Source organism: Crocodylus siamensis, chromosome 2 (assembly GCF_052110815.1).
Source record: "Crocodylus siamensis isolate JL-2025a chromosome 2, ASM5211081v1, whole genome shotgun sequence".
Classification (NCBI taxonomy): Eukaryota; Metazoa; Chordata; order Crocodylia; family Crocodylidae; genus Crocodylus; species Crocodylus siamensis.
Window position 1 is genome coordinate 168,774,718 of NC_143396.1, and position 26,156 is coordinate 168,800,873.

At 48.4% G+C, this 26,156-nt stretch overlaps 1 protein-coding gene across 6 annotated transcripts; it reads left to right on the forward strand.

The window, feature by feature from the left end:
* The first annotated feature begins 849 nt into the window (after window positions 1–849).
* On the forward strand, window positions 850–24,871 carry LOC149871213 (mas-related G protein-coupled receptor member H-like). 6 transcript variants are annotated; one of them, XM_090032159.1, is made up of 3 exons: window positions 850–5,035; window positions 9,697–22,467; window positions 23,095–24,871. In XM_090032159.1, the coding sequence occupies exon 3, from the start codon at window positions 23,152–23,154 to the stop codon at window positions 24,094–24,096; it is 945 nt and encodes a 314-aa protein (XP_089888285.1). In that variant the 5' UTR covers window positions 850–5,035; window positions 9,697–22,467; window positions 23,095–23,151; the 3' UTR covers window positions 24,097–24,871. The 6 variants fall into 6 exon arrangements, with proteins under 6 accessions (XP_089888285.1, XP_089888286.1, XP_089888287.1 ...); XM_090032160.1 differs by having other exon boundaries at window positions 9,707–22,467; XM_090032161.1 differs by having other exon boundaries at window positions 22,101–22,467.
* The last annotated feature ends 1,285 nt before the right edge of the window (window positions 24,872–26,156 follow it).

A 26,156-nucleotide genomic window follows, 5' to 3' on the forward strand; every position in this document is an offset into this window, starting at 1 on the left:
GGGAGTCGGCCAGACATGAGGCGCCCCCAGGGAGGCACTCGGAGCCTAGAAAGTGGTTGGGCGCAGTGAGGTGGGTGGCTTACTGCAGGAGTGCCCCCTACTGGCCCATCACACCTGCCTGCACAAGCTTCCCTATTGCTGCCCACCTTTGCTCCCAGCAAAACAGCCTCCAGTCATCCCAGTCCCAGGGATCCAGCCAGCTTGAGGAAACACACAGATGCCTCTTTTGCCTGCACATGGTATGTTTGTGCATATCATAGAGGATATGTGTTCTGGGGGTGGGCCAGGTGTCTACCTCCTTACCAAGATTCATTCTATTGCAAGTGATTGTTCCCCCTCTCCATATTATACTCCATTGCAGGTGTGTGGAGAGAAAACTAGTGGTTTGTTACTCAAGATAAGTGCAAACTTACAGTGCAAGCCCAAGACCCTCTGTGTCAGTGAGAACACCCCTGGCCTTTCTCCCTATCAAACACAGTACCTAAACAAATTGGTGACATGTTTCTTGAGGCACAAAGATGAATACTTCAAGCTTTGGCTTCTCCCTCAGCTGGTTCTGGACTTTCTCCACACCACAGTCCCTGAACACCATCATTCATGATCACTTGTGGTGCGGTGAGGCAGTAAGATAGGTGAGCTAGTTGCTGGTTGTAGCACTCTCATATCCTGTGTTTTGAGCAGTTGTAGCTGCTCTACCATAACGTGAATGTGATGTGAATATGAAGTGTATGATAGCAGGGGGAGCAGTCCTGCAGGACTATGCTGACTGTAATTTAGACTACAACTCCCAGAAGCCCCAAGGGCCTGGGAACAAAGGAAGAGGAAGTGACAGAGTGGGGCAGGGAGTTGCCAGGTATGCAGTTTTCCTGCCAAATTGGGCTACTTTGAAAGTGTGGCTGTGGGGTTGTTTTTTTTCAGCTGCAGGCTTTTTTATTGACATAATTTGCAGGCTGGCAGACTTCCAGCCTCTGCAGGGAGCTGCTGGGAGGAAGCTGAAGGAAAGCAGTGTGCCAGGGGGTGCCACGCCACATACACAGACAATGCAGCCTTAAAGGCAGCTCCAGCAGGTAAGTGAGGAGAAGAGGGGGATTGAGGTCCCTATAGGGCAGGACAGGCCAGGGCAGCCATGGCAGATTCTACCGTGGCTCCTCCAGCTGTGCCTGCCTCTGCCCCGGGGGGCCATGGGAGAAACCCCCATAGCTGCCCTGCCGTACCCCATCCCCTGCCTGGTCCCAGCCTAGTCCTGGCATCTGCTGCCCAAGGTAATGAGGCAGGGGCAGGGGAAGGGGCAGGTCCTGGTTGTGGTCCTGGTCCTGAGCCCCAGTCCTGAGCCTCTTGCTCAGCTGCCCAAGACAATGAGGGAGGGGCAGTGTGGCTTGGTACCTGCCTGAAACAGGGAGGGTTGGAGGAGAGGGAGGAGCTCAGGAAGTGGAGCCCTCCCTGCTGCATCTGCAAAGTGGAGTAAGAAGGTGAGTGAGTGCACATTTCAGGCCTTGGCCAGCCCCAGCCCAGCCCTGAGGCTGACAGCAGGCTCCTCTCCTGGGCCGGGCAAGGCCAGGGCTGGCCCCCACTGCAGCAGGTAAGAGCGAAGCCAGGAGTGGAGCAAGCAGTGCTAGGATCCCCTGTGGGGCAGGCTTCCCCTGCCTCCCCTGGCAGCTCCACACTGGAACAGGACTGGGAGGGGAGGGGAGGAAAGGCTGCCCCCACCCCACCTCACACTTCCTGCCCCCTGCTGCTTGTACTGGGGCTAATGCCCAGCTGAGGGGTAGCTGTGTGGGGACAGCTCCACCCCACCCCACTGCATCACTTCTTCCAGGCTCTGGTGGCTTCCCCTGCGGCAGAGCCTGGGAGAGGGGGCCTGGAAGACTCCTGGTCTGCGCCTTCTGGGAGCATAAAGTGGGGACAGGTGCTGAGGTGAGCAAAGCCTGGTACTCCACAAATCCCCATCAACCACCTGGCTGAGTGAGAGGGGGGCATAATCCCCTCTATTCCTCCCACAAACTAGGTGGGGAGTCAGAGAATCACAGTCCCTGAAATGGGCAGCCCAGCCCTCTAGCTGATGTGAGCTTGTGTGCTGTAAACCCCAGGCTCACCCAGTTGAGTCCCTTGTGGACCTAAATGTCCAAACCAGAGCCCTGCTTGGAAGTGGGGTCAAAGCTTTCCATCTTGGTGTTGTCGCATTAGGTTGAAAATGCCCAGTTGTGACTAAGTCGGTGGGCTGATGCCAATGAGGATGCAGTTTATGATTAATATGCAATATTTATTTGGCTTTAACCTATAAAATATTGACAACTCAAGCAAATGATTTCCTATATAGTACTAATCTATGACAACACACAATAATCAAACAAAGCTTGGGAGTGATGTCCATTGGGTCATAAGGTTCGGGTCAAGTCCCCTTGCTTTCAAAACCACGAGTGGTTTTGGTGCAGCTGGCCAAGGCCCTAGTCTCAGACCTGGTCAATGGCTCATATTTCTTAAAAGGTCATTTAACAATTAAAACATAATCAATCAAAATAATTACAAAAAGCTAAATGGGAAATTACATCCGTTGAGTCACGGGGTCCAGGTCAAGGCCCCTTGCTTTCAAGGTCGCAAGCGACCTTGGTGTGGCTAGCCAAGACCCTAGACCCAGACTTGGTCAACGGCTCATGTCTCTTACAGGAAAGACAGACAAATACAAACATAAATAGCTACAGTCATACGTGCACGCTTACCACTGCAGCAAACAAAAGGAGCGGCTTCACGGCTGGGAACGCTAGTCTCTTCGTGGAGGCCTCAAGAACGACCCGAGTTAAGCTTGGGGGGCGACCCTGGCGGGTGATCAGTCCACGGGCCCTTTGACACTTGAAGTTACAATTCGAACTTCCCCCATCAGGGGCCTTGTGGCTCTACCCTTTTATACCCTCACTCTTTTTCACTTATTTTTACTGGCCAATTGTATTACCTTTCTGCCAGCATTATGTTTCCACTTGTCAATAGCTCTTTCCCCACTGCAGCCCCCTCATGGTTTTCTGCTTAGCCGGTTATGTTGCAATTTCCTTCCTACTTTGGCAGTTCAATGCGATTGACTTCCCTGCCTCGTGAGTGTGACAGGGGTCACCCGGCCAGAGGCCCATGTTACAGCCTAGCATTCTGCCATTTCGCTGCAGCCTGGCCATTCATCTGGGGAGATGCCTGCGACAGGTGTTGCCTGATGCACTGGCTAAACAACAAGCTATTCTCTCTGCTTGAGCAAACTTGGGACTTCTCCACTGCTGTTGGGGAAAGGTGCTTTTTTTGCAGCTGGAGGAGGAATTGAGCAGTAACACACACTCAGCTGTTCAAGTGGAGACATAGGCAGGCAGAGAGCAACATCAGGTGCTGCTCAAGCTTCTGATCCTTTCTGTACAAAGGTCTTATGCACCTTGTTTGGCAGTGAGAGAAGCCTCTTATGGAAATAAATTTAAAGCAAATCGGGGTGCTCAACAAAAAAAATAGTGGGGGGGAGTGGGAAATCTCCCAGTTTTAGAAAAGAATCTTACAGAGAAGTCTCTCTCTAAGAATGGCTACCTTGGCTTCTCTTTTCCTATCTTTTTGTGCCAGGCTTGGGTCATTTGACAGAGTTCTGCTTTTGGTTCATCAAGCCAATGCTAGTGATCAAGTAACCACAGTGGTTCAGGCTGACTTTATAGTTTATTGAAATAAGGTTATTATTCCAATGTTCTTTTAAACAGTGCTTCTGAGAACACTTGAGTACAGCTGTGAGCACAGCCACAGGGGCTGTGAGGGGCCTTTAATTGAGTATTTAAAGATATTTCCCTACCAAACCAGTACAGGCTGAGTGGCGGTTACAGTCTGGACTCTGGAGTTAATCAGAGGAAAGAAAATGTTGGTGAAGCTCCACTAAAAATCCTCCAAATTACTGATACAAGGTGGTTGTCTATTAGTGCATGCATAAATAGTGATCGAGCAATATGAAGAGCTGAAATTCCACTTCCAATTTGCAAAGGATAAAGAAAGAAACTACAGTGCTGAACTCCTCTATCAAATGTATGTTCACTGGGTTGGCAAATTGTACCTCCTTTTCCTTCAGCTTGTCCTGCAGGATGCAAACAGAATAAACAAGATGGTCAAACTTGAAAATGCAAACCCATTAAAGCTTCTCAATGACCTGCTGTCATTCTATCACAGTCTCCTCCAAAGAGTGATTAAAGTCAATGACATTGATTTAACAATGTAGTCATCTGTAGTCAACTTTGACTTCACAAATGAAAGCACCCACTTACCTCTTTCTGAAGTTGATCTTGGAGTCCAATTTCACATGGAGCTAGAAAATGTCAGTCTTCCATTATTGACAGTGGACAACATCAAAATCTGATGTAGGGATCACCTGCTTGAGTTTTCAAAACAAGTAAAGCAAAGGCTGCCTGCAAACGTCCAGCAACTTCAGTCTCTTTGTGCACTCAACGCGTCTGTTGTACTCAACCCTAAAAAAACATCACTTGCAACTCTGTCATTTTTACCATTATACAAAGAATAGTTTGGCAAACTCAATCAGCAGTGGAGAGTACTGAGCACTCCTCAGTAGGAGAAGACTGGCGATAGCCAAATTGAACTGTTTTAGATTGAGGTAAAAAAAACACTCAGCTGCTTCAGGCGACAAGGACTTTACAGAGCTGGGTTCATTTGCCCTCTCACTACTGTCCTTACCATTCAGCAACACAGCTGTGGAACATACATTTTCTGAAATGAACATGATAAAGACAAAACTGAGAAACAAAATGAAACACAACCTACTTGAAAACATGCTTCACATCAGAGCATGCAGGCACAGAAACAAAATCTGCTGCAACCAGTTTCAGCCATCTAAAGAGATGCTAGCTCTGTTCAACTTGGGCATATATGAATCATTCTCTAGCAAGTATGCAGACTCAGATGAAGATTTCTAAAGTAAATAAATAGCATCTGGAATGGACTTTTTCATTTATAAATAGTTGTTGAAAGATGAAACACTCTTCAGTCACCGCCAGCTGAGATCCCAACAAAAATTGAGGTGAGGATTAGTGTTGAAATGTTGTTTGATTATATTTAAATTTAATATTTTAATGTGGAAAAAATTTTGTGGAAGAGCACCCATTGCCCACCAGAGGGTATTGCCATACATCGAGGCCACACTGAAGGTAAGAGCCATTTCTTCTCTCTTTATTAAGTAGCTGCTCACTCCCGCAGGGTGGGGAACAAAGGGAGAGTACACAATGCACACAATAAACAAAAGAAAACCCATCTGCCCCACTGGGCCTACCTAAACAGTAAAAGTACAACAATATACTGCATAATGTCCCCAGCTGGTGTTAGCCTCTGGGGACAACCTGGTGGGGGATGTGCTAGTACAAGGGAGGCTAGGGGACAGGGATCATGAAATGATCCAGTTTGCTATTCAGAGGAAGGTGGGGAGGGTAACTAGCACAGTGCAAATGCTTGACTTTAGAAAAGCCGACTTTGATGTGCTCGGGGCAGTAGTCAGGGAGGCACTCGGAGTCCAGGGTGTAGCTATATGGGGGTCCAGGAGAGGTGGTCTTTCCTCAAGGAGGCTATTCTTGGGGCACAACAAGATGCAATTCCACTGCACAGGAAGGTGGGAAAAGGGTCCAAGAAGCCTTCATAGCTGAGCGCGGATATCCAGGCTGGCCTGAGGGCAAAGAAAAAAGTGTACTGGTGGTGGAAGCAAAGGAGGAGTACACCTCCCTGACCTGAGCTTGTAGGGATTCGGTAAGGGAGGCTAAAGCAGCACTGGAGCTTAGATTAGCTTCTGGGATTAAGGATAACAAAAAGTCCTTCTTCAAGTATATAGGTAGCAAGAAGAAGTCTCGGGGTAATATTGGACCCCTACGGGGCAGGGCAGGACAGTTGACGATGGACGCGCAAGAGAAGGCAGAACTCTTTAACAAGTTCTTTGCCTCCGTGTTCCTGTCTGCTGACAATGGGCTGCTCTAGGGTGATAACGTAGAGAGGCCCAGGAAGGATGCGAGTCCCCCAACTGTTAGTTGAGACCTAGTTAAGGATTACCTGGAGGGCTTAGATGTATCCAAGTCAGCGGGCCTGGATGACCTTCATCCGTGGGTGCTGAGGGAATTGGCTGGTGTCATTGCAGAACCATTGGCATGGCTGTTCAAGGACTCCTGGTGCTCAGGCCAAGTCCCTGAGGACTGGAAAAGGGCCAATGTGGTCCCTATTTTCAAGAAGGGGAGGAAGGAAGAGCCTGGCAACTACAGGCCAGTCAACCTCACTTCTATCCTGGGGAAGGTCTTTGAAAAAATTATCAAGGTCCACATTTGTGAGAGCCCTGCAGGGGAAGGGATGTTGAGGGGTAACCGACACGGGTTTGTGCCAGGCCAATCCTGCCTGACTAACCTGGTCTCTTTCTATGACCAGGTAACAAGAGTTTAGATGGGAAGGAGGAAGTCGATGTCATCTTCCTGGACATCCAGAAGGCCTTTGACATAGTGTCCCACCCAATTCTGGTGGGCAAGCTGAGGGACTGCAGCACTGATGAATGCACAGTCACATGGGTGGCAAACTGGCTCCAGGGGCACACCCAGAGGGTGGTGGTGGATGGGTCGATGTCAACCTGGGAGGGTGCGGGCAGCGGAGTCCTCCAGGGCTTGGCCCTTGGGCCAGTGCTGTTCAATATCTTCATTAGCGACCTGGACGAGGGTGTGGAGTGCACCCTGTTCAAGTTTGCTGATGACACCAAGCTGTGGGGTAAAGTGAATACACCAGCAGGCAGGGACTGCATCCAGGTAGACCTGGATAGGTTAGAGAAGTGGGCGGATCTGAACAGGATGCGGTTCAACAAGGAGAAGTGCAGGGTGCTGCACCTGGGGAGAGGGAACCAGCATTATGGTTATAGGTTAGGGGCTGACCCTCTCAGCAGCACAGAGGCAGAGAGGGATCTTGGAGTCATGATTGACTCCAGGATGAATATGAATCGCCAATGCAATGAAGCAATAGGCAGAGCCAACCACACCCTGTCATGCATCACTAACAGGTCCAGAGAGGTCTTGCTCCCCCTCTATGCAGTGCTGGTCAGGCCGCAGCTGGGGTACTGTGTCCAGTTCTGGGTGTCACACTTCAAGAGGGACCTGGAGAACCTGGAGAGGGTCCAGAGAAGGGCCACTCATATGGTTGGGGGCCTCCGTGGCCAGCCCTATGAGAAGAGGCTGAGGGACCTGAATCTCTTCAGTCTTCGCAAGAGGAGACTGAGGGGAGAACTTGTGGCTGCCTACAACCTTATCAGGGGACAGCAGCAGGGACTTGGGGAAAGTCTGTTCACCAGGGCCCCCTTTGGAGTCGCTAGAAACAATGGCCACAAGCTGAGGAAAGATAGGTTTAGGTTAGATATTGGGCAGAACTACTTCACTGTAAGGGTGGCCAGAGCCTGGAATAGGCTTCCCAGAGAGGTGGTGCTCTCACCTTCCCTGGAAATCTTCAAGAGGAGACTGGATGGGCACCTGGCTGTGGTCTTATGACCCCTGCCACCCCCAGTGCTCATTCCTGCCCATGGCAGGGGGTCGGACTCAATGATCTGTCTAGGTCTCTTCCAACTCATTGATTCTATTAATTAGATTATGAGCTACATTCATTACTGACACTAGTTAGGAAATTAAAGCAGGGACTAGTGTCCACAGCATTATTGCCTAGTGTGAAAATCAAAGTATTTATAAAAATTTTATTTTTTTTCCAGTTTTAAAAATTGGCTAGTTTTGGGCTAGTTTTGAAGTGACTTTGGGTTTTAAATTTAGCTGATGCCTGGCAACCCTGACAGGAACGTAAGTGAGGAGGAGATCCCAGCAGAATGGCAGCTCGGGGGAGCTGGGGACAGGACCCCACTGGCAGGAATTGGCCAGATCATGGACTGAAAGAGCGAGACTCAAACTTGAAAACACATGCCAGAGGCAGGGAGGTTAGGATTTAAGGTGCTAAGTATATGTACCACAGTGTTAGTGCCTATTACCTGTTATCTATTCCCTGAATGTATGTTACCACAATATTAATGTCTATTTACCTGTTACCCATTCTCCTTCTCTGGCCCATTAGTTTATGACTCTACCCACTAGGATTTTCTATATAAAGTGGGGAAAACTCCTTGGATTCTTGTGCCAGTTTCTGGGCCTGCAAGGTTCAGCACACAATGACTATTTGGCTGCTTCCCTCAGTCCCTGTCCATTTGTCATGTGCGGGTCAGGCCTATGGTGCCCTATCTTGCGACACAGTCTGCTGACAGTTATTGGTAGGAGAAAATCAAGTGCTTCATGGACTATTACTGCAGATTCCAGGGCATAATATTCCTGTGTCTTTTGAGAGCCATCAGAGATATCCTGCTTCTTCCATAAGTCAAAGTGATCTGTGGCCACCGTGTGCTCCAGTAAAAAGAAAGCAAAGACAGCTGGACTCCCTTCTGTGGCATCAAAAAGATCTTACCTCCGCTGCAGGCTCGACATTACTAGGATCTCATCAGCCGGGGTGAAGGTATCCTACAGTGACAGGCAATGGACATTAGGGTTACTGCCACCATAATTCCTGCCACTGGGAGTTAAAATGCACCCTTGTGCTAACTGAGGGTTTGTTTCTGCCCAGATGAAAGTGTTGTTTAAGAACCATAAGCCAACTTTATTCCTGGGGCCAATTTCTGCTTTTCCTATGTTACAGCCTTTCTGGACCATAAGTTTTCCCCTACAACCTCTTGGAGGCCCCTATGTGCAGCCACACCTCTATACCTAAGCACTAGGACATGGACTCCAGAGTGTGCATGTGAGCCTCAATACCAGTTGGCCATCTTTGGCATTTCCAGAGCTACATACCTCTTCAGACTGTCTCTGTATTCTCCTGGGCTCCATTCCATATACTTCTCCTCAGGGTACCAGCCCTGGGCTGGTTTCTGATGCATAGCTACTGTTTTTCCCAAGTATCCTCAGGTAGCACCAGCATTGGCTCTCCCAAGCTGCTGCCCTCACTCCCTCCATCCCAACAAGGACACATCTACTCTCTTATACACTGCATCCCTTTCCCAGCATTCTTTTCTTCATCTCAGTCACAGGCTACATCTTGTAATACCACCCAGAATTCTTGGTCTTCAAGGGCCTGAGTACACCACAGTGACTAGGGAAGGCCCAAGAACACCCTACTTATGCACCACCCATCCACAAGCATGCTCCACACTCAGAAGTACACCAATGGTACCACTCCAGACTCAGCCCCAGCAGATGTTCTCAAGTTCACCAGAACCCAAGAGCCTAAGAGCACCTCAGAAGCAATACTCAGTTGTCTTTCCAGGCAGCTCCACAGGGGCATACTTGAGCCCTTCCTGCTTGAAACAGGGCACATCTATACGAGATGCTAAAAGAGCAGTAGACTAACTCTACTGCACATTAGCATGTCACAGTGAAAGTCATGCTAATGAGCAGTATAATTAGTCTGCACATCAGTGTAACGTAAAAGTTGTGTGCTGTAGCACCAATTATGATGCACTAAGATAGTACCTGTTATTCCAGGTACTAAACTTAATGAACCGTAATTACAGCACAATAATGTACATGTAGATATGCCTATAGATGGTCACACATGAAACTTGGGTGAATTTCTATTGAATCAAGGACTCTGAGAATTCAGTTTATTAACATAACCATGTCACTGACTAATTATTTTTTGTTTGAGGTTCCAACAGCAGAGAACACAGTTGGCTGTACACCAAATATTCCAGAGATATTCAGACAACTGAATGAAAATCTAATTGAGCTTTTGCTGCCTTCACCTCTATCCAAACAAGAAGTAGTAGTAAAAGTAGTAGTAAAACAAATGTTTACTAAGAGGTCTGAGTTTTGTTCTCATCCAGTTCATCTGGCAGCAAACCTTTTGGATCTTCAACACAGAGGACATTTATCAGAAGATGAATTATCTACTGCTCTCAATACAATTATGGAAGTAGCTAAGAATGTCCTGAACATCAACAAAATAGCCATTGTGACAGACATTGCTGAGTACCACACAAAAGAAAAACCTTTTGGAGCAAAGATATCACTTGACAAGCAGCAGAGAATATGAGGGGTGATCAAAAAGTTCTAAGACTTAGCCTTTATTTTAAAGAATAGTGTACAAACAACATTTTTATAAGCTGTCCCCTTCAAAGTAATCTCCCCCAGATGATATGCACTTGACCCAACATTCCTGCCACTTTTGGAAGCAATGCTGGAAGTCTTCAGCTATGAGTTTTTTGAGTTCTGCTTTCACATTCTTATGGATGGTTGGAATGTCATCAAATCTCCTTCCTTTCAGCTTCATTTTGATTTATGGGAACAAAAAAAAAATCACATGGGGCAAGGTTAGGTGAATACGAAGGGTGTAGTATCACAGGAATGTTTTTTTTCAGCCAAAAATTCTTGAATGGAGACAGCAGTGTATGAAAGAGCATTGTCATGGTGTAGAAACCATTGACCATTTTCACACAGCTCATGGCAGTTTCTTCTAACTTTATCCCTCAGTCGAATCAAAACCTCTTTATAAAAGGCCTGATTGATTGTTTGACTACTCGGTACAAATTTCTGATGAACAATACTCCGAACGTCAAGTCTTAGAACTTTTTGATCAAACCACGTATGTCTCTTCTGACATGGTGAAAGGGATATTCTAACAGGCTGACCTGGACATGCTCAGCAAATGGGCAGATGAGAACCTGATGGTGTTTAACACCGAAAAATGCAAGATTCTCCACCCTGGGAGGAAAAACCTGCAGCAACCTTATAGGCTTGGCAGTGCGACGTTGGATAGCACTACAGAAGAGAGAGACTTGGGGGGTCATCACTGACCACAAGATGAACATGAGCCTGCAATGCGATGCTGCGGCTAATAAAGCAACCAAAACACTGACTTGCATCCATAGATGCTTCTCAAGCAAATCCCGGGACGTCATTCTCCCCTTGTACTCAGCCTTGGTGAGGCCGCAGCTGGAGTACTGCGTCCAGTTTTGGGCTCCACAATTCAAAAAGGATGTGGAGAAGCTTGAGAGAGTCCAGAGGAGAGCCATGCGCATGATCAGAGGTCAGGAAAACAGATCTTACGATGACAGGCTGAGAGACATGGGACTCTTTAGCCTGGAAAAGCGCAGGCTTGGGGGTGATCTGATGGCCACCTATAAGTTTATCAAGGGTAACCACCAGGATCTGGGGGAACATTTGTTTACCAGAGCACCCCAAGGGATGACTAGGTCGAACAGTCACAAACTCCTGCAAGACCGTTTCAGGCTGGACATAATGAAGAATTTCTTTACTGTCCGAGCCCCCAAGGTCTGGAACAGTCTGCCAGCGGAGGTGGTTCAAGCACCTACATTGAACACCTTCAAGAGTAAATTGGATGCTTATCTTGCTGGGATCCTATGATCCCAGCTGACTTCCTGCCCTTTGGGCAGGGGGCTGGACTCGATGATCTCCCGAGGTCCCTTCCAGCCCTGATGTCTATGAAATCTATTAAATAAGTGTATGACTGCACAGTGATTTGAAAGTGCCCAATCACATGACAAATTAACTCCGTTTACTTGGGGGGAACTTGGTCTGGGGTTTACCCAGCCTTCAGGGAAGGGGATGGGGAGGAGGGAAAGGAGGAGTGGAATGGATCCCACCTCCCTGCTCCTCACCCATGAGGAGTCTAAATCTGCTACTGACTTTGATGAGTTAATGCCCTTCCCTGGGAAGCCACATAACATTAGCATGGCTTGGTTATGTTTCTGTTTCTCTGGGAGCCTTTCTGGGATAAATTCACTTTCCCACAGGGGTCAGCCCTTGGGACTTGGTCTTTGGAATGCACATTTCTTCATACTTAACAAAAAAAAAACAGAGTAGGAGCAATTGGAGGAAGGGATCACAAGGATCCTGGTTTTCTCTGATTTAAAAGAAAAATCCCCAATTTTCAGTTTTTAAAAAAAAGTAACCCCAAATCCACATTTTTCCAGGATTAAAATGAAACAGCACTATATATGCATCTATATATTAACAGTGTTTCATTTCAATCCTGGAAAAATGTGGGTTTGGAATTACTTTTTTAACCAAAAATTGGGACTTTTTTTAAATCAGAGAAAACAAGGATCCAGAGGAATCAGGTACCTGTTTCTGCTTGGTGAAATAAAACTGCTCACCACGGATGATCTAATCCATCTCTCTCAGTCTGCCTAATGCTGAGAACATAGGGTGCTGACAGACATGCACACCCCATGGTAACTCATGGCACTTCTCAGTGACCCCCTGACCCAACAGACATTTCCTGTTTCATCTGGGGGGTTGGGGGATCAAACTCCAGTTTGGAGCAGCTGTGTGTCTGTAGCTCTTTCCTCTCCACCCCCAACTCTGGTGCTGTCTTCAGGAAGGGAGTGGATGGAGCTCAGTCTGTGGTTTGCGCAGTCTGTGCTGGAGAATGGGGTGGGTGGTTTGGAGCCCCACCCTCCGCCCATCCGGGACTACAAAGCGAACTCACTCCCACCCAGCTCCTGAAAACACTCAGCTCTGAACGAGTGTGTGGAAGGAAAGCAAGAGAAGTGTGTCCACTTGATCCGTTGTCTTCCGATGTTATTAATGAGGTATTACTGCTTCATCTCTCTCTATCTCACAAGTTTTTATCCTATCCCCTCTATCCATTTTCCCTGATTCTCACCATCCCTACATGGCTTAGATCCTCACAATTTCCTTCGATTATTTCTATTTCTCTTTCTATGTGTTTCTGTTTCTTCCCCCGTCTATCCATCCAGCTCCTTTATCTCACACATTTTTCTTCATGATTCTTGCTCAGTATCACCCCCATGGGATGACAGGCCCCTCCCAATTTCTTTTTTTCTCTCCAGTCCCTTCTCCTTTCCTCTCTCTGATTAACTCTCTCTCTCCCAGTTCTGGCTGGCAACCCACCTATGCTGTGTCCCTGTCCTAAGCCATCCCAGACAGACATCTGTCCAGGCTCCTCCTGAAACCTGTTAGGAAAAGAGATTCCACAAATCCCCCAGGAAGCTAACTCTATAGTTTTGCCACTCTTACAGTTAAGAAGTTTCTTTCTGAGATGTTATTTAAATCTGCTTTGCTGTTTTTTAAAACCACTGTCTTGTGCCCTGTCCTCTATGGCATGGGAAAACAATACAAATTAAATTAAAACCTGTTCTTCTGTCCTACCTTAACCTATTTTTTTTCTCCAAATTAAGCCAAGCGAGTTCCTTCAGCTTTCCCTCATTCAGCTTTCATTCCATCTTCTTTCTCATCTTCAGTGACTGCCTCTAGATCTTTTCTAGTTTCCAGCCTCAGGAAAAGAAGGCTGAGAGGGGACCTCGTAGCAGCTTACCGCTACACTAAGGGAGTGCATCAAGGGCTCGCTGAGCAACTATTCGCCAGGGCACCCTTGGGGAAAACCAAGAGTAATGGCCACAAACTCCTGAGAGACTGATTCAGGCTCAACATTAGGAAAAATTTCTTAACAGTCAGGGTGTCCAAACTGTGATATAAGCTCCCCCCAGAGATGGTGCAACCACCTCCCCTGGAAATCTTCAAGAGGAGATGAAACAGTCACCTTGCTGGGGTCACCTGACCCCCAGTTATCTTTCCTGATTGGTGCAGGGGGCTGGACCCGATGATCTTCCAAGGTCCCTTCCAACCTTACAAGCTATGAAAAAAAATGCTGATGGCTGTAAAGGGATATATAACATTCTGCTCTATGTGAAATAGCAGCAATAAGAAAGAGTAACTTGATTTAAAATAGAAAACAACATTCAGTCATAAAACTTAATGAAGTGTGTGATAGCCAGTTCAGGACATAGACAATGAAAGAGCTCTACTTAATGTGGAAGCCCAGGTATATTATTTTTATCAGCAAAGGAGAGCAGATGAGCAAAATGTCACTGTTACTGCCCATGCCAATTAAGTAGTCTATTTGGCATTTAGTTCAGTTTACCCCTGACTAGGTCCTAGGCTTATCTCTGCAGGGACAGCATTCTCAGGCCAGCCATTATGATAGCAAGGGGGTGGGGATGGTGAGCAGCGACTGACCAAAGGCGCCACTGGCAGCACTAGCAGCAGCCAGTCTCAGGGGGTGAACCCCCAATCTCAGGGGTGCACATGCACCCATGTTCACCCCCTACACATCACCAAGGAGGTAGACAAATAGGAAGCTTCCTGGACAGAGAGAGAAAGAGTTAAACAGAGAAACAGAGAGAGATCAAGAGGGGAATAAAGAAAAACATAGAAATTGGACAGGGCCACTAATCTCCTGGGGGGCTATGGAACAAGAGACACGTTGGGAAAAAACTGCTGGCAGGGAGCAGTCCAGAGCTGGACAGAGAGCTGGGAAGAAACAGACAAACACAGTGAGAGAAAGATGCAAAGGATAAAAATAAACTGAAAGGATCTCAACCATGTATGGATGGTGACAAGCAGGACAAATGGACAAAAATGATAAGATGAGAATTTGTGAGACAGAGCAAACAGTGATGTACCATTAGTAAGAGCATTGAGGTAAGAATCCAGCGGACACGCCATTGCTTTCTTTTCCTTCGACCACTTGGCTCAGAGCTGAGTGTTTTGCAGTAGCCTGGCTGGAGCAGAGCCACTTCAGTCTCACTGACTCTGTCACCATCTTGTATTTCTTCCAGTAAGATCTTTTTTGGGGGAGGAATCTGAGTAACAGCTCTCCCAGAATCCAGCAGTCTCTTGTCAGCTATGCCACCGCTTCTGAAATCCATTCCATCACAAGACTGTCTTACTGTCAGGGAAGCACAACACATGGATTTATAGCATCAGGCTGCATGAGGTGTCTGTCTTCTCCTTGTCTCCATTTACTTCCACTCCGTTTTTTTGTTTCGTTTTGGTTTTTGGTTTTTTGTTCTGTTTGGGATTTGTCTGTTTTTTTTGTTTTGTTGGGGTTGTTTGTTTGGGGTTTTTTTGGGCGGGGAGGAGGAGGGGTTGGTAAGTGAGAAATAAATTCCTTGCCAAATACCCAAACCCAAGAGCTGCCCCTTGCAGTAAGGTGCACTTGTCCCTGAAAGGCAGCAACAGTGTGCCCTTGTTGCAAAGGTGGCCAACAGCATACTGAGCTGCATTAGTAGGAGTGTTACCAGCAGATTGAGGAAGTGATGATTGCATGCTATTTGCCATTGATGAGGCCACATCTGGAGTATTGTGTCCAGTTTTGGGGCCTCCTCCACCTACAGAAAGGATGTGGACAAATTGGAGAGAGTCCAGCGGAGGGCAGTGAAAATGATTCGGCGGCTGAGGCACATGGCTTCTGAGGAGACACTGAGGGAACTGGGCTTATTTAGTCTGGAGAAGAGAAGACTGAGATGAGATTTAATAGCAGTTTTCAACTACTTGATGGGTGGTTCCAAAGATGGAGCCAGACTGTTCTCAGTGGTGACAGATGACTGAACAAGTAGTAATGGTCTCAAGTTGCAGCAAGGCAAGTTGAGGTTAGATGTGAGGAAAAAAACTTTCTCACTAGGAGGCCAGTAAAGCACTGGTAAAGGTTAACCAGAGAAGTTTGTAAAAGCTAAGACCTAGCTAGACAAAGCCTTGGCTGGGATGATCTAGTTGGGGATGGTTCACCTTTGAGGAAGCGGTTGGACTGGATCACCTGGTGATGTCCCTTCCAGCCCTAATGGTCTATGACGCTACGATTCTAAGACCATGTCCAAGTTACACTAATGTAAGGCAGCTTCCTGGGGTAGGACATTAACCTGTAGAAGGAAATCAGGAGCAGACTCACATACTTTGTGCTCCAGCCCCAATGGCAGGACAGGGCACTGCACTGTATGAGTAAGGGACTGCATTCTCTGAGTGGGCCAGGAAAACTGATCCCAAGTGGGAAGCCATATGACCCACAATTGTATTATGGTATGGCCCTCCATATGTCCTGGGAACCTGGTTGTGACAGCCTGGGAGCAGCAGGGCTGGAACTGCCGAAGGAATCTAGGGGTGGGGAGTTAGCCCCAAACTGATTCCCTGGAGAGAGGGAGCTGGCCTGGAGCCTAAGAGATCTTAGCAGCGGCCCAGGCAGGGAGAGACTGAGGGGGATGCAACCTTGGAAATGCCAAAGCAGGGTCAGTTGGGGCTAAGGCTAGATTTTATTTTTATTTTGTATCCAAGGCCAAAGTAGCCAGAACTAATTCAAAATCCAAGGGTCCAGAACCGTAAGTGACACTACTACTGGCAAACATCCTCCACCCACACCTGAGGCATCAGATGTTTCCAAAACCTTTGTCAGGCATCCTACTTGCAGGCCCAAACCTGGAGGCTTGAGATTCGGATGCCCCCAAGCTTTGCTTGCCCTTAACCATATGGCCCTCAGAGCAAGCAAGGCCAGGGGCTCCCGTTTCCATAAACTGAGATTAAAGCCGTTGCACCTTGGCGGGTCCTAAACCACGCCAGAGGAACAGTTCTCCTGCGAAGCGGTTCAGGACAACCGCCTTCTTTGACACGCATACGTGGTATTTCCTCTGCTAGGTTAAGAACCCACTATGCTTGATCTGAGCCTTCAAGAAGCCATTGTGTATCTAGCCTTAAGGGGCTCCTGTTACTTTAAGGGAGATCTGCAGCAGGTATGGCTTGAAGCAGGTGAAGAGCTGAGTCTGGGCTAGCTGCAGGGGAGTAGGCAGCCAGGGCCCCATAGGCTATTAGTGCCTATTGTGGCTAGCTGCCAAGCAGTAGGACAATAAGGCAGAGCCCTGGGTAGGCTGGAAGGAGACTACTGCCGTTTGGCCAGAAAACCAGGAGTAGGCTGCTCTGGAGGCTCAGGGGACATACCTGCAGCTGATAAGGAAAACACCTGAGCAGGTGGGGTGCAGCCCAGGGGATTTAAGCCTGGGTCCCTAAGGCACAGGGCAGTGCAGCCCTGGACTCTGTAAGAGAAAGAGTTCCTGCCAACTCAGGCTGACAAGGCATGGGAGCAGCAGGCCATGTCAGGTATTCCCAGGGCTGGGAGAGCCAGCAAGTGGGGAGGAGGCTTCTGCAATGGCACTGTGATCTAGAGACAGCTTTCAATATTAGATTTTTACAGTGATTGCTTGTATTCATGTTGCTTACATTCTTGTTTTAGTTTATTCTGAAGGACTGGGTACCAGAGGACTGGGTGTTGTTGGCTGTAAGGGTAGAAGAAGCCATAGGGGTGCCTGAAGGGCACACTAGATTTTGAGCCCTGCCATGGGCATGAGACAGAAAAAAGCTGAGGCCAAAAGGGTCAGCACCTGAGCCAAGAGGGGGCAACAGCGGTGCTGAGAGCACCAGAGCCTGAGCCCAGAACCAGGCAATACAGGCAGCTGGAGGCTGACAAGGGGCTTGGACTGCAAGTAGATCAGAGCAAGCGGGCCCAGGTTATCAGTCAACACCCAGAGTAACCTGTAGGCTAAGGCTAAGGAGGCCAAAGCCTATAAAAGAAGGTACGTGACATCCCAACTGGAGATTGACCAGCGAAGCAGCAAGTCTGCAGAAAAGGACCTGGGGGTTACAGTGGACAATATACTGAATGAAAGACAGCAGAGTGCCTTGTTGCCAAGAAGGCTAATGGCATACTGGGCTGCATTAGTAAGAGCGTAGCCAACAGATTGAGGGGAGTGATTCTTCCCTTCTGTTCAGCACTGGTGAGGCCATATCTGGAGTACTGTGCCCAGTTTGGGATGCCCACTACAGAAAGGATGTGGACAAATTAGAGAAAGTCCAGTGGAGGGTGACAGAAATGATTAGGGACTAGGACACATGACTTCTGAGTAGAGGCTGAGGGAACTGGGCTTATTTAGTCTGGAGAAGAGAAGACTGAGTGGGGATTTAAAAGCAGCCTTCAACTACCCCTTTGAGCAGGGGTTCAACTACATGACCTCCTGAGGCCCCTTCCAATCCTCCTTTTCTATGTGGCTATGATTCCAGCAAACCTTTCTTTATAAGGCAGACCTCCAAGAGGAAGGCAAGACTTCTAGTGCTGAAGCACTGGAGACTAGCATTTGAAATTCCTACAGGATCCAGCCTGGGACATATTCTGAGGATGGACATTTTCCCTTGGTCAGAGAGACAAAGAAATGAAAAATGTAAGATAATTGGAAACAGAAGTGAAACAAAAATTAACAGGGTGAGAAATTCATGGACAGTAACAGATGCAAATGTCTTCAAAAGTGACATAAGGATAAAAAGAAAGCGGAAGTGGCACCTGTCATTGTGTGAACTGCATTTGGCATAGTCCTAGTTGCCACGGGATTTCCCTGGATCAAAAACATCACAGCAGCATTATGTACACCTTTCTGTTGCATTGTTCCTTTTCTGCCAGTAGGTGGTCAGCAAGAGCACATATTCCAGCATGCCCTGCAGTTATCTGGGGTGCTTGCACACATTATGCCATTAACATGTCCATGTGACAAAAAATGTCACTTTGTGTGGCTTAATGTAATCACACTGTACACATTCTGGGGTTTTACAGGACTTTGCATTGTTGTAAACTAAACTACATCTGGATATAGTTTAATTTGTAATGATGCATTGCAGATGTCAGCTTGACCCTCCTGGTGCCTGCTAAAGGCAGAAGCAATGAGGGGTCTGATTTTTTTTTTCTGTGGAGACTGCCTGCCTCTCCCACAGTCAGGGAGCGAGCTGCTGGTGAGCTGAGGGGCCCCTGAGCTGCGGGACCCCCAGTCCTTCCCTTTGCGGTGGTGGTGCCCCCCGGGGCTGGGCAGGCAGCTTGCAGTCCAGGTGCTGGCCCAGCTTGGAGGTAGCACCCAGCCCGATCCAACTCCTCCCCAAACCCAAGCTGGCCAGGGCAGCACCCGGCTTACTGGCAGCCCACCCAGGCAGTCCCGTGGGGTTGCCACCGCTGCAGAGGCAAGGACAGGGCCCCCCACACCTCAGGGGCCACTAGGCCCACCACCAGCTCACCCCCCAGCCATGGGCAAGCTCCGACCAAAAAAAAGGATTGGGCCCCTTGCCGTAATATAACAGAAAAATTGAAATGGTGGGATACAGTTAAAAACCCACCATTTCCATTTAGGGGGCATAGAAAGCAACCTTGGGGATTAAACCCCAATCTCATGTACAAGCACCTAGTGTACAGAGCTACCCAGGGGGTCTCCAGTGCAGTGGAAAGCACCCAGTGGGTTGAGGTAGAGGGAGCACTTGCACCCCACTGTTAACTGAGGATCCTATGTGCTACACATATGGGAGATGAAGGCATTCATGGGCTGGCGAGATGCCTGTAAGGAACTGTTCAACTACAACAACAGCCTCAGCAGTAGCTCAATAGCCACAGGGTGCGCATTTGAATGCCTAAAGGCTCCCTGGAGGTGTCTCGGGACATGTCTGGGTGCCAGTGACTTCCCTATATTCCCTACTTTTCTGTCTCTGCCTGTGCCCTGTGTAATATCTGCAAGATGAGGAGGGAGTCCATTCCCAAGGCACAGACTGTGGAAGCAGAGTATCCCATGCCACCCATGGGTGCCAAGGTGCTTGAGCACCCCTTGAAGACTGATATCTAGGCACTGCATGCATAAGCCACTTGTAGATGACTTTTTAAATCAGAGGCGGGCAACTATTTCCAGCAGAGGGCCACTTACTGGGTTTTGGCAAGCTATCAAGCACCGCATGACAGGCAGCCAGGGGCAGATATATATTAATTTTCTTAATTTCTTAGGGGACCCACAGGCCAGATAGAATGACCTAGCGGGCTGCATTTTGCCCACCCCTGTTTTAAGGCAGTGAGAGGAAAGACAGAGCAGTGCCATGAAGGGAGGGAAGACAGATGCATGGACATTCCCTAGCATAATTTTTCCTTATCATATGCTTCCTATTAACTTTTTGTCAAAACCGAACTCTCCTATGACCAGTACCAGTGTGGGCGATGGCAGAATATCAGGGACGGGGAGGACAATGAAAAGAGAGGTCTCCCTTGTGGACACTGGGATTGCGGGGATAGCAGATTGTGGGCTCCAGGCTGCCTGTTTATTAGGGATTACGAAATTACTGCTTCTACAGGGGCCCAGCCGAAGAGGCTTTCCTTGCCTCTCTTCTAATGTGTTCTTGCCTATGTATCGAAAGAAAATCAGGGTTTCATAGATTTCATAGACATTAGAGCTGGAAGGGAACTTGGGAGATCATCGAGTCCAGCCCCATGCCCCAGGGGCAGGAAGTAGGCTAGCATCAAAGGAGACCAGCAAGATTGGACTCTTTTAAGAAATATTTGGATGCCTGAGTAGGTACTTGCACTATCGCTGGCGGCAGTCTATTCCAGACCTTGGGGGCTCAGACAGTAAAGAAGTTCTTCTTTATGTCCAGCCTAAAACAGTCTTGGAGGAGTTTGGGACCCCAGAAACTAGCTGGCCCCAGAAACTTGCACCTTGGAGGCGCACTTCTCCCCTCCTGTGGCAGAGTCCATGACGGTCTCTGTTCTTTTCTGGACCATCGGATCCTGCCCAGAGATTACCAGTGCAGTTCCTACAGGCTTTCAGGGGTCATGTGTGGTGTATTCCCAGCTGACACTGCCACACACTGAGATGGAAGCAGGTCTTCAGTCACTACCCAGTGCTGCTGGCAGTGTGGAAAGCTGCAGTGTGAACATGGCCAAAGGTTGGAGGATGTTGCCACTCTGCATTCTCCATCTGGGTGCGGGCTGAGGGAGCTGGTAGACTTGCGGACGCACATTTCCCCAGAGGCCAGTGTGCTCTGGTGGCATATGGTACTGTGAGGTCACGCAGAGAGCACCAAGGACTCTGTCTGCAGGTTTAACACAGACATGATGCACTCCATAGACACCCGGTCTTTCCTCACAGACACTGACAGGGCAGCTGTTGCCTGCTGTGCAACAATCCAGGAATAGACATGGACCTCAGCAGCCTGTCTGGCCATTCACGTGGCAAGCCACAAGGACTCTTTGAGGTCATGCTGGACCATGGCAAGGCACTACTCTTGATACTGTTTCTGCCTCTCAGGATAGACCTCCATCAGAGCTGCCTGCATCTCCATCTTCATCCTAGTAAGAGTCCCCCACTGCTGGGGAGTTCTCTGTGCCCTAGTCTCACACTGCAGCCTAAAGCCAGAGATGTTGGACTCACCGGCCATTGGTATATGTCCTGAAAATAGAAGAGCAAAATAGGTTGTCATTGTTCAGTTTTCCTACCATCCAGATAAGATGAACTCCCTAACAAGTGTGGCAGGTTACACAGCCATCTGCCTGCAGGACTGCTCATTCCACCTACAGGCTCTTGCCTTGGTAAGAACACCCTCCCATCTGTTCCTGTTACACCCAGAGAAGGCAGTAAAAGGTCCCAATCGGCTGCAATGGTCATTGCTGGGTCAAGACAGCACCCTAAGTATCCCCCTGCCTTCACCCAAATTATCATGTGGCCCAAGGATTTCACCAGTAGCAGCCATTGGGCAAAGGGGCGGGGGAGGCCTAGTGGCATGGACAGGCCGAGGATGCATCATTATGTTTGCTAATGATGGCTAGATCCCTGGGACTGGTATGACTGGAAGCTGCTTTGCTGGGAGCAAAGTGAACAGCAACGAGGGAGCTTACACAGGCAGGAATGAACTGTGAGCCCATTGGGTCAGGGATACCAGTTAGGGACAATGGGGACAGCCAGGATTTTGCAGATGGGGAATGAACAGGGGACATGGGACAGTCGCTCTCTGACTATAGAGTCAGTTTAGCTTGCCCATGTCATGTCCTCAAGATATGCAGAGTCCTTGACCTGCAACAGATAGTTTTTACTAGGTCTGAGCAGGGGTGAGCTCAGATGGTTGTGTGTGGCCACCTCTGGGCTTCTTCAGCCAGGCTTTTGCTCCCCAAGCATTTCTCAGCAAGCCTCTTGCTTTTTAAAGCCATGGAGCTTTGCTCCCTGGGGTGACTCTCAGCATACCCCACTAATATGTCCAAAAACCATACAATTGCACTTTAAAATGTCCTGGGATAAAGTCTTACCACATTTTCCCCTGCATACATCAGTGGAGGTTGCCTGGGGATGGCAGCCCTGAATGCATGTGCGCTTTCAGTATGGTCCAAGTTTCTCCTGCAAGGAATTAAAGATCTGTTCCAACCCTCACAGTTCTGAATAGCTCTTTTCTTTTAATCAGTTCTTGCAGACATCTTCTTCACTTGTCATTTCCTTCGTGGTTAGGAGATAAGAAGCAGTGAACAGAGAACTGATGCTTCTGGAGGTCAGGAAACATCCAGTAGTCACAAAAATTGCTAACAGTGTAAATCCTACATCCAGCCCTGCATAGAGTGGACCAGATCTGGAAGGACTCCAGCACTCAAACGATGTGCAGGGACTGGCAAGGGAACACTTGACTCCTAGATAAGCAATTACACCGCAAGAAATGTTCAGACATGCATCTTTTATTGGGAACCACAGTTGGTGATGATGAAACACTGAGGCTGTGAAGATAATCTACTTCAGCCCATGGTCCCACGGACACCAAGGTGTGAGAGGCCAGGAGGGTAAGTGTTCTGGAAGGACTTTGTCACCACTGAGGATGACACATGATGACTCTCTCCCTTTTTCTGCTCCAGATCTCTGTCAGCCTTGTACCCCAGATACTTCAATGTGCCTTGCTTTTTTCATACAGGACTGATGACACCTTACATTTTCTCTTTCTCCACATCTCCCTCTTCCAGTCTACCTTCATGTGTAATTCTTTCTTTATTGATGGCTGGTGCCCATGTACCTGATTTGTCTCTGTCTGTTTGAACCTCAGTTCTCCTTGTACCTCTTGTAGTGTTTCTCAGTCACACTCAGAGGGCAAGTCTACATGTTCATTAATGCGCTGTAATTACAGCACGTTTAGTACCGGTAATAACAGGTTCTAATTTAATGTGCCATAATCAGAGTTACGGTGCAGTAGTGCTGGCACACATTTTTTATGTGACGCTAATGCTCAGTTGACTAATCCTACTACACATTAGCATGTTACCATGGCTTTCTCTGTGATACACTAATGTGCAGTAGAATTAGTCTAGTGCACTTCTAGCATCTCGTGTGGATGTGCCCAAAGGGGCCTGCCTCATCCAGACACACTTAGAAATCTCAAGGCACCTGATGATGCTCCGTCTCGTCTGGTATAACAGGTTCGTCTGAGAGAGAGTAACCAGGAGAGTCTGCCATCCTGAACTGGAGCTTTCATAATGATAGAGCTGAACACAACATCTGCAGAATCTAGCCTGGAGCACAACAATACACATGACGGGACTCAGTGTCAACCTTTTTCACCTGAATTGATAAAGAACATTGTCACTGTGCTTATCTGCTTGCTCGGGCTGGTGGGGAATGGGATTGTTCTGTGGTTTCTTGGCTGCCGCATTAAGAAAAACACTTTCACAGTTTATATCCTGAACTTGGCTGTCACTGACTTGGGTTTCCTGCTTAGCCTAGCTGCATTTCTCATAATTTATCTACTTGGACATTTCTTTTGTAAACTTTTACGTGATGTTTTACGCATTTTACTCCTACTGGGTCAGTTCACGTACACCACTAGCATATGTCTCCTGACAGCCATCAGCATTGAGAGGTGTCTGTCTGTTCTCTGCCCCATCTGGTACAAAATCCACCGTCCAAAGCATTTGTCTGCCTGTTTGTGTGCCCTGCTGTGGACCTTCTCATTCCTCATGAATGGACTCAGCTTCATTTCTTGGCTTTATGGTTCCCATAAAATCAATAGTATGACAAACCAAGTACTTTTAATTTTGATTTTCCCAGTTATAACTCCCATCATAGTTATTTCCAATCTGATCTTGTTTGTTAGGATTCGATGTATTTTGCAGCACCATCAGCCAGGAAGGCTCTATATCGTTATCCTGCTCACTGTCCTATTCTTCCTCCTATTTGCTGTCCCCGTGACTGCTTTTATGTTTTTTGAAATGCATGGTAAGTGGGACATTGACATATGTCTCCTGTTGGCCTCTGCCAATAGCAGCATCAACCCTGTTATCTATTTCCTTGTTGGAAGCTATAGGAAACAGCGATTCAGGTGCTCTGTCAAACTCGCCCTCCAGAGAGCCTTTTATGAGAAAGGAGATTGTGGGGAGGTAGGTGAAGTCCGCACAGCTGAGGCACTGCAGACAGCCACTTAAATTCCCAAACAACCAGCCTGCAAGAGGTAGTCCGGGGGATGAAGCTTTCCCTTTATTTAGAGAGTCCAAGATATCAGAAATGTGAACAATCTAACAGGTTGGTCCCTACTTTACTCCCCACCACCATCCTCAGCACAATCCTTCTCCCAAGTGCTATTTTCAGTTTTTAAGTAACTAAAAAGTCACAGAAAGCCTAAACCTATTTGTCTGGAATTGGTGGGGAAAGCCTGTTGACTTTCTGGGATCAAAAATAAGTCTAAAGAAGCCTGATGGACTTTGTTGAATAAAGTATGCCAACATGTAAGCTTACAATTTATATGGACTTTCTCCCCATGTAGACCTTATTTGTTTTCTTGTCTCTTCTCTAAAATATGTTGTGTTAGTAACTGCAGGAAGTTCTGGATTTTTCCCTTTGGGTAGGGTGACCATACATCCTGTTTAGCCAGGACAGTCCTGGATGTTAGACGCTGGTCCTGGCCAGCTGGTGACAATTAAAATGAGCATCCTGTAAATGCAGGTATGTGGGATGCAGCCCAGTGAAGAGGCAGAGCATTACAGAGCAGCATAACACACCAAACAGGAAAGTGGGCAAGCACTGCTGCTGTCCATCTGCCCAGTATCTGCTATCCCACCCACCCTGCCTGCAGGGAGGGAGTGGCTAAAGTGTCCTAAATTTCTCATTCTCCCATATGGTCACTCTACATTTTGGTCATTGCTGTCATGAGTCCCTTACAATGGAGAGTGACTGTGCTGTAGTAGAGGCAATTGAGTATTATTTTTAAGGAAATCTGGGATAGGGGTGAAGGTAGGGGTGGGGGGGTGTGCACACCCATGTGCACACACACAGAGACATGCACACACACGTGCTTGCTTCCTCCTCCAGCCCAGCATACAGCATACAAACGGGAAGCTGCTGTGCTGCTAGGTTGTAGGCCCGCCCCCTGCCCCCCATGCATGGCACCGCTGAGCATAATTCCTGCTTTCCTTTGCCCCCACGATGGTCACTGCCCTTTGACGCCCCCTTCCACTCCACAGCAAGGAAACCTCTGGGTGCTGCAGTGGCATCTGCCCCTGCAGCCAGCAGCCGGCTCTGCCCACTGACTCCTGCCCAAGTTTGCAAGGAAGGGCTCAGCCAGCTGGCACCCTGAAAGCGCTGAGCTGGGGAGGTAGGGGTGGACACATACACACACCTGTGCTTCTGCCCTGCCATTCCTCATGCAGACGAGCATACATGCACCCACGCACAGAGGGCAACAGCCAGGGTCCTGTCCAGCACATTTGCACACAAGGGTGCTGAATTCTTCCAGCCCCGACCACACAGCTCCCAGGAACCATGATGGCAGAGAGGACTAGAACAAGACAGTGCAGAGGCCCACAGCTGGGATCCATCCCCTGTGTGCAGAGGCTGGCCCTGCCTGGGAGTGACCACTGCTTGGTGCTCCCCAGGGTCCACCAGCCCATGCTGTGTCGCCACATGCCACCTCCACACCACTACCAGCAGCTGCCCAGAACCACCACATGCAGCACAGACCTCAGCAGCAAGTGCAGCAGCAGGGCACCAGGCTGCCAGCAGCGGGTGGCCAGGATGGCTCATCCTGTGCAGCTGCACCAGCCCCAGCCCACTCCCTCAACCTACCCCACCCCAGAAGGTCCCCACCCCAGACAGGAGGAGCAGTGCTCAGACCAGCCCACCCCGCCAGCCACCAGCTGCTGCTTATGAGAAGCCCATTTGGGCACGTGGGGTTGAGGTGGCGCCACCCATCTGGGACTTCAATTTCAGCCAATAGGCTGGGATGCTGGGAAGGACTACGAAATCCAGGACTGTCCTGGCCAAACCGGGATTATATGGTCTCCCTACAGTTGATTCAGGTGCATTCGGTACAGGCCTAGGAAGCAAACAAGCATTAGCTCTGCTACTCACTACTTGCCCTGGACTGCTGCTGCTGCATTCTTCATCTTCACACTTTTCCTTCCAGGGAGATGTGACTGCCAGTCTATGCTGTCTCTTTACGGCTGCCACTCTGTGCTGCTCTTTGCTCCCTGCTATAGCTGCCCTGGGA